The 8,212-nt window shown below is 48.1% G+C and overlaps 1 protein-coding gene and 1 long non-coding RNA gene across 2 annotated transcripts; one reads left to right on the plus strand and one right to left on the minus strand.

The window, feature by feature from the left end:
• Positions 1 to 46: 46 nt before the first annotated feature.
• LOC148219994 (asparagine--tRNA ligase, cytoplasmic) lies at positions 47 to 7,368 on the plus strand. The gene is made up of 15 exons (XM_088155586.1): positions 47 to 185; positions 799 to 881; positions 1,066 to 1,131; positions 1,238 to 1,330; positions 1,503 to 1,592; positions 1,742 to 1,820; positions 2,237 to 2,307; positions 2,555 to 2,641; positions 3,489 to 3,710; positions 3,813 to 4,012; positions 4,172 to 4,307; positions 4,910 to 5,023; positions 5,465 to 5,596; positions 5,782 to 5,913; positions 6,046 to 7,368. Exons 1-15 carry the CDS (start codon positions 143 to 145, stop codon positions 6,175 to 6,177), a joined length of 1,680 nt encoding a protein of 559 aa, XP_088011712.1. The 5' UTR covers positions 47 to 142; the 3' UTR covers positions 6,178 to 7,368.
• On the minus strand, positions 2,892 to 8,169 carry LOC148219995 (uncharacterized). Its single transcript, XR_015799019.1, has 2 exons — positions 7,938 to 8,169; positions 2,892 to 5,997 (listed from the first exon to the last, which is right to left on the minus strand). It is a non-coding gene; the product is annotated as an uncharacterized LOC148219995 (long non-coding RNA).
• Between the last annotated feature and the right edge of the window lie 43 nt (positions 8,170 to 8,212).

Genomic DNA, 8,212 nt, shown 5'->3' on the forward strand with positions numbered 1-8,212 from the left:
GGGAAGGGAAGGGAAGGGAAGGGAAGGGAAGGGAAGGGAAGGGAAGGGAAGGGAAGGGAAGGGCGGAACAGGCGGGCTGGCTGACGCAAGGCAGCGGCGGGTTGGCTCAGCCCGCCCGTGATGCACTTCCTGCGCCGCGGCCATGGCGGGGGACGTGCTGGGCAGGACGGCGGCGCTGGCCCTCGGTGAGAGCCCGGGGCCTGACCCCCGCACCCCGGCCCCCCCCCCGTGTCCCCCTCATCCCCGCACTCCCCCGGTGATGCCGGTACCCCGGGGGGCCGTGCGGGGCCGGGCCCGGCAGCGCTGCGGCGGCGGGGTGCACCGGGAGCGGCCACAGCGCTGGGCCGGGCCGGGCCCTCCCCAGGCACGGGAGGACCCATCGCTTGTCATTTCGGTTCCGGCGTTGGCTGGTCCCAGGCCCCATCTCCCTGCTCACCTGCACAAAGCTGTTCCCGTGAGGGGCTGCTCCTTCTGGTTCCCGGTGTGCAGCCAGTATGGCTTCCCAGGGTTCGGTACCTCGGGAGCCCTTGAGATTTTAGCGAACGCATTGCATGGATTGATTTTTAAAGTGAAATGTATGAAATAATTCTTTCCCCGGCTGAGCAGCCGGTGCCTTCGAAGGTTTATCACTGCTGATAACCATCAAGATTTGGTATAATAGAAAGGGTTGGGTTGGAACAGGCCTTTAAAGGTTACCTCATCCAGCCCTCTGCAGTGAGCAGGGACACATCCATGTGTCTCCATTTTCTTCCTCATAATGTTTTTTGAGTAATTGTCCCTATTTATCATATATCCCAGAAGAGCTGTATGTGTCTGAACGAGAGGGCAATGACTCCACTGGTGATGGGACGCAAAAGAAACCATTCAAGACCGTGTTGAAGGTGAGTGTGGAAAACACCTGCTTTGGTTGGCAGTGTGGAATGTGTTCTGGGGCAAGTGATGGCCCTTGTATTTTAAAATGTGAGTTTCATACCTGTTTTTGCAACCTGAGCAGGAGCAAGGTGCCTGCTCAGGCTCTGTAAGGATCATTTTGGTTAATTTCATTTATTTTCTCCCCCTTTTCAGGCATTGATGACAGCAGGAAAAGAGCCATTTCCTACAATTTATGTGGATTCCCAAAAAGAAAACGAGGTGCTGTGGCATTGAAGGGTTTCCTAGTGTGAATTATTTTACTGCTCCTTGGTGTGAAGGGACACAATGTAATCTGCTGTCTTTTGCTCTGTCTTGAATTCTCTAGAGATGGGCCATCATTTCCAAATCACAGATGAAGAATGTCAAAAAGCTATGGCACAGGGAGCAGATGAAAAATGAAGCTAAGGAGAAGAAGGAGGTAGGCTGCAGAAGGAGCAGAACACCATTGCTTTCCAAAAACATTACAGTGTCATCATCATTCCTGCCCCTCCAAAAAAGCTGCAGGTTTTCCTCACTGGTGCTGTTGTTTCATGTGTTATTTACAACTGGACTGGTTACAGCTATTTAATAAGTAATTTATTTCAAACCAGGCAGAAGATCTCTTGAGAAGAGAGAAGAACTTGGAGGAAGCCAAGAAGGTTGTTATCAAGAATGATCCCAGCCTTCCAGAGCCCAAGTGTGTGAGTAGGATCCCGTGCCTTGGCAGATGGTCTGTGCTAGGGCATCTGGTCAGCACAGACATTGTGCTGCTCTAGGGTGGGGTCTGCATGAGCTCTAGGAGGTGGTGAACCATTCCCCTATTGAATGCCTTTTATTCCCTGCCTCACAGGTGAAGATCGATGCTCTGGAGGCTTACAGAGGGCAGAGGGTGAAGATTTTTGGCTGGATCCACAGGTTACGGAGGCAAGGTAAAGCACGAGCATTGCTGAGCCCATGCAGGGAGATAGAACAAGTGCAGTGGCCTTCAGAATGTAGACACAGAATGAGCCTGACAGCACCTGGTCTCACCTTTTTAAACCAGTTAGGTGCCCTCTTTGGTTGATCTCAATGGTCACTGCAACACTGGCAGTTCCCCCTTATGTGGTCACCTACAGATATTTTTAGTTATTATTATTATATATATCTATATAATAGATATATCATATATTAGTGTATATTATTATTTATTATTATTATTATTAGTTCAAATCCTACAGGATTTTCAGTTTGGAGGCTAGTCCTTCGGAATTTCCTCAACTTGTTCTGTTGTAAGCTAACCCTGCCAAATGAGGAGATAACCAGCACCTGCTCACAGTGAAACCAAATTCATTTTCTTTTGAACTAGGGAAAAATCTGATGTTTATTGTCTTGAGAGATGGCACAGGGTTTCTTCAGTGTGTCCTTTCTGATGAGCTGGTAAGTTGTGATGATTCAGTTCTGTCATTAATATAAGAGTTCATACCTCATCTGGTGTTCTCTTATGTAGTAGATGTTGTTTAGTTCTCAACCTACTGACTCAGTTGTGCTACTGTTAAATTGTATGTCCTCCCATGCAGTTTGTCAGTGTGAGAGCTGTTCAGAAGTGACTGTGTGCTAATCTGTGATGCCATAGGAAAGGTAGCAATAAAACTTTGCTCACCTGTGCCTTTGTGTCTCGCTGCAGTGCCAGTGCTACAATGGGCTGGTGCTGTCCACAGAGAGCAGCGTGGTGGTGTACGGCACACTGAACCTCCTGCCCCAGGGCAAGCAGGTACAGGAGCTCCTCAGGCTTCTCCTCCTCCCTCACGGGTCTTTGGTATGCTGAGGGGGGCACAAGCAGAGGTGCAAGGAATTAGGACTAGGGAAAGAACAAAGCTCCCAAAGCTGTGCTGTCACCCAGTGTTCAGTGTGAGACAGGTGAACTGTGTGACTGTTCCATTTCTGCCTGAAACTATTTTCCACCCATAGACAATTCCTAGAGTATAACGTGGAGAGCATGTTAACTAAATGACATGGCTTCATTTTGCTTAACAGGTTTATTCAGTTTTTATTTTGTGAGGCTAAGAATTTTTTCACATCTCTTTTACTGAGATATGTTTGTAGGATCGACCCAAGGTGAGGCTAATGTGAACCCCCACTATTACATTTTGGTAAAAATCTGTGTGTTAGCCTTTGAAAATTTGCATTTCTACCCTGAAAACGCTGTGATTGAATTAAAAATGCCATTTGTCAGGGGTGGAAGGCAGCTGTGACCCACACGGGGGAGCTGATGAGAGCAGAACTCAGACTATTTGGGGTGGGAGACCATATAGCTCATCCATATAGTGCCACCCCCTGCCATGGGCAGGGACATCTCCCACTATCCCACGTTGCTCCAAGCCCTGTCCAACCCAGCCTTGGACACTTCCAGGGGTGAGGCAGCCACAGCTTCTTGGAGCAGCCTGTACCAGGGCCTCACCACATTCTCAGGGAAGGATTTAATCCTCATATCCCATCTACCCTGCCCTCTGTCCATGACAAGTCATTCCCCTTTTCCCATCATTCCAAGCCCTTGTGAAAAGACATCCAAGGGGCATCGAGTGGACTTTCCCCCAGTGTTTGTTTCTCTCCCACTGCAGGCTCCGGGAGGCCACGAGCTGAGCTGCGATTACTGGGAGCTCATTGGCCTGGCCCCTGCAGGAGGGGCTGACAATTTGCTCAACGAGGACTCGGAGGTGGATGTGCAGCTCAACAACAGGCACATGATGATTCGAGGCGAGAACATGTCCAAAATCTTCAAGGTGCGCTCCATGGCTGTGCAGGCCTTCAGGGATCACTTCTTTGCCAACGGATACTATGAAGTAAGTGTGTGTTCCCTGGTCAGCAGGTGACTGCTCTAGTGCCCTGACTTGTCCAAGTCCTCAGTTCTTCACTCAGGCAGTGACAGCCCTGTTCTCCTACAGGTCACACCACCAACCTTAGTGCAGACACAGGTGGAGGGAGGCTCCACCCTGTTCAAGCTGGATTACTTTGGTGAAGAGGCATACCTGACCCAGTCCTCGCAGCTCTACCTGGAGACCTGCCTGCCAGCTCTGGGAGATGTCTTCTGTATTGCGCAGTCCTACAGAGCTGAGCAGTCCCGGACCCGCAGGCACTTGGCAGAGTATGCACAGTTGTCCTTGTTTCTTAATAAAAGCTTGATTTCCTTTACAGTGTGGGAGTAAAAAGGAGTCAAAAAGTGTGTGGTTTTTTAATGAGTTTGTTTCATAGCTAAAGATGTGTTGCTTGTATGTGACTTTGCCATGGTGTGGCTCTGTTTCAGGTACACTCACATTGAAGCTGAATGTCCTTTTATAAGTTTTGAGGATTTGTTGGACCGTCTGGAGAACTTGGTGTGTGATGTTGTAGACAGAGTCTTGAAGTCACCTGCAGCGAACTTACTGTACGACCTCAACCCGGTATGCAGCAATGGGAACGGCCAAGAAAATAGCATCTTAAGCCTTTCCTACTCAGCACCTTCCTTTGGGAGATGCAGGGCATGGCAGTGAGCTTACTTACTATTTGTAATGATAAGAAGAATATTAAACATAAGAATGAGAAATCTGCAAGACTGGTAATGACCAAAGCAGGGAACTGTGGGGGAAGATGTTCATTGCTAGTGTGCTCCAGAAGCCAACAGCGTGCCAGGATTTATGGAAGTGGGTGTTGTGCCCGTGGAATAAAAACCTCCATCCCAGAAATGGGATATCAACCAGCTGGTGCTTGCTGATGGAGCATGAGGGAGCAATGAAACAAGTGGTGTTTCAGTTCCTCTCATGGCACATGGAGCCCTAAAGCTCTGGAAATGCTTCCTTATCTTTCCTCCAAAGTGATCTATGAGATTTACTGGGCTTCACATGGTTGTGTTTGGTTCTAGCTTTGTAGTGCTGAGTTTGATTTGTTCGTTTAAGTGATAATTTGATGATGTGTGAGCTGGAAAGGGTCGTGGATGTGCTGATCATCTGGAAAAGTATCTCTTTTAAAGTGGTGCTCCTCCACTTGTCTTTGCTCTTATCCACAGGGTTTCCAGCCCCCTAAACGTCCCTTCCGGCGCATGAACTATGCTGAAGCCATCGAGTGGCTGAAGGAACATGATGTGAAGAAGGAAGATGGCACTTACTATGAGTTTGGGGAGGTATGCCCTGCTGGCTGGTAGGGTAATGTATTCCATGTAATCCATGTAGAAATGCAGCTGTGGGTTGGGATTTGACCTGATGTCCTTCAGCATTGGGATAAAGACCTGTGTTGTCACCTGTCATCAGTTCCCTGGCCACACTTCTCCAGCTTCAGTTTGAAGGAGCTCAGGAGAACTTGACAGCATAGCCAGAATTTTTTTCCTCCTCGGCTTTCTGTCTCATATACTGCGGAGACTTAGATTTTAATTGAACAGATTTTTTTTTTCCGCCAGACATGTGGGTTTTTATATCTTCTAAAATAAGTTTGCTTTAAGAATTTAAGGTAACTCAGGATGAAAGCGTGGACATGTGCTCTCTTTGTTTTATGCCCACTTCATGTGGGCCTTGTTGTATAGAGTAGTTTTGGTGCTGAGTCTTACTAAAGCCTCCTCTAACCGTAGGATATTCCTGAAGCTCCCGAGAGGCTGATGACAGACACCATTAACGAGCCCATCCTGCTGTGCCGGTTCCCTGCAGAGATCAAGTCTTTCTACATGCAGCGCTGCAGCGACGACTCGCGCCTCACCGAGTCTGTGAGTTGTATTACCTGCTGGGGTAGCTTGGAGTATGGGGACCTTGGAAAGAACGAGTGCTGCAGGAAGCTCCTTGGAGAATCTTTGCCAGGTTTTGTCCTGGGTGCCTGAGCATGGCTGGCTGGCAGTCAGTGCTCCCCTGCTGCAGTGTTGCTCTGAGTGGGACGTGCTGTGGTGCATTGCAGGTGGATGTGCTGATGCCAAACGTGGGTGAGATCGTTGGCGGTTCCATGCGCATTTGGGACAGTGAGGAGCTGCTCGAGGGCTACAAGAGGGAGGGCATCGATCCCACGCCGTACTACTGGTACACGGATCAGGTCAGTACACGGGCTGCTGGGCTGACGCTAGAGCAGGGCCTTCTCCCCTCTTGGCCTTGGCTAGTTGGTTTGGTATTATTGCAGCTATAAATTAAAAGAAAATGTGTAATATCCCCTCCCTGAATTTCACAGAGGAAATATGGTACGTGCCCTCATGGAGGATACGGTTTGGGATTGGAGCGGTTCCTGACCTGGATTCTGAACAGACACCATATCCGAGATGTCTGTCTCTATCCACGCTTTGTGCAACGCTGCAAACCTTAGCCATCCTTGGGAAGAATTCCTGGAAAACTGAGCAGCTGATGCTTGGGAAAGAGTGATACTTGCTGCTACACTACAGCCTGTCTGACAACAAGACTTCCTGCAACCTGTTGCTAATTCAAATACCAATTTAGGATGTGAAAAATACCAAAACCTCTTTTTTAAAACAAAAGTGCTAGTCATTAACTGGAAAAAGCCTTAGAAAAATTGTTTAGGTGCATTTATGCTCTTGAGTCATCACAAAACAAAGATTCTGATAAGTTGTCATTTAAAAAACAAGATACAATTCTGCTTTTAATTTTTGTGACTTAAAATATGCTGGGCATTTGATCATTTTGTTTTAAATTTGCTCTAACTTTAATCTCTTTTCTCCTGGAGTTTCTTGTTGGGGAAGTCAGGAGTTCAAGCTCTTGAAATTCCCTAAGGGTGCCCTGTGAGAATGGTATGGAGAGACATGAGCAAAAGATAAAAATGAGCACTGCACGTTTTTAGTTCCTGCTGATTTTAAGGGGGGTTCTCTGGGTTGATTCAGTAGCAAGGTGTGTAGTGCAGCACACAGAATTCCGCTGTGAGAGAGGTGGGTAGGGTCTGGGGCTTTGGGGTTTTTTCAGATTATTTATTGCTCAGCAGTGCTGAGGCTGCTGGTGAGGCAGGCTTTGCTCCCTTTCCCAAGCGCTGCTGTGGGCCCGTGCACACCCAGCTGGACTTGTCTGATGGCTCCTAGCCATGGGGGGTTCTGGTGCTTTTTACTCCCTGCTTGCAGCCAGAAATGGCTGACTGGGACCCAGAGGAATGGTAACTGAAACACGTTGGATTTTCAGACTGTAGTCCCAGCAGTGCTTTCCCATGTCACACTGAGGTGTGTTCATGGAGCAGCTCCCTGTTTCCTTGTGCTACTGCAGCAGAGCAGCTTCCCTGGCTGTAATCAACTTATCAAATAGGGATAATGAAATACTTCATGTGTTGAGTCACCTGTATCATTTCTAGTCACAAAGCAATTCCTTTACCAGAGAGAGAAAAAAGGTAGGTGTATCGTTTGCCACCTGCACTGAGACTTGAGCTGGACTTGCCATTCACTCCTGGAATTGCTGAGCTGTGGATACCCGTATTTTTGTAATAAGTGATTGGTTTTCTTCATCTTGCATGTTATATAAACTGGTCTAAATCAGCAACCAATAAATTATGGCAACAGAAGCTGGTGTGCAAGACAGTACTTGACATTAACACCTGTTCCTATTACTGATACAGTGTAGACAAAAACCCAGGAAAAGGGAATTTTTCAAGTGCAGTAAACATATCCCAAGAACTGGCATGAGATTTCCCCCCCCCCTTTTAAACAACATCCCCATTAACTTTAAAGCATGATTTTTTCTGATTTGGAGGGACCACCTCAGCTGCCCAGTGAAACGTCCTGGAGAGAGTCAATGTGGTGCTAAGATAGCCGAGGTAGCAGTGCTGGGGGGAGCAGCTTGGAACTTCTGGCACCGGTAAAGACTTTATTGAATACTTTCCCTTTAGTGCCTGAAGTGATGGGAAGGGAGAAGAGTCGGGAAAATATACTTCTAGAAAAACATCCCTTGTTTGGGATGAGTTTTCAGTCCTTAAACCTGACAGGGCTGAGCTACTTTGTCAAAGTTAAAGGCTTCCTTATCAGGGGAGCTGCTAGAGGAAGGACTGAGGACTTAAGAAGTGCTCATAGAAGAGGCAGATCAGATAAGGAGCTTAAAAGGTGACCGGATGAAGGATGATGCTGTGGAACTTACCAGAGACTGCTGTGCAATTCCCTCGGCAGCTGGTGGAGAGAGGTGGGGCGGGATCCGGGAAAGATGCTCCAGCTGCTTGGAACACGAGAGAACCTGTATTTTTATTTTTATTAGAAAGGGAAAACAAGCCTGCAGAAGAGAAGAAAATGTGCAATCAGAACTTGGATCTCTCCTTATCCTCACTTTCACTTAGGGGACCACCCGCCTCGGGACCACCGCCTGCTATCCTCGGACCGCCCCGCTTACTGTGCCGGGGCGGTGCCGGAGCCATGCCG

The sequence above is a fragment of the Sturnus vulgaris genome, chromosome W (genome assembly GCF_052056855.1).
Source record: "Sturnus vulgaris isolate bStuVul1 chromosome W, bStuVul1.hap1, whole genome shotgun sequence".
Lineage (NCBI taxonomy): Eukaryota > Metazoa > Chordata > Aves > Passeriformes > Sturnidae > Sturnus > Sturnus vulgaris.

Coding starts and splice junctions, on each gene's coding strand:
- LOC148219994 (XM_088155586.1), top strand. CDS start 143: ATGGCGGGGGACGTGCTGGGCAGGACGGCGGCGCTGGCCCTCG. Junction 1,132..1,237: donor ATTCCCAAAAAGAAAACGAG/GTGCTGTGGCAT, acceptor TGAATTCTCTAG/AGATGGGCCATCATTTCCAA. Junction 5,597..5,781: donor ACTCGCGCCTCACCGAGTCT/GTGAGTTGTATT, acceptor GGTGCATTGCAG/GTGGATGTGCTGATGCCAAA.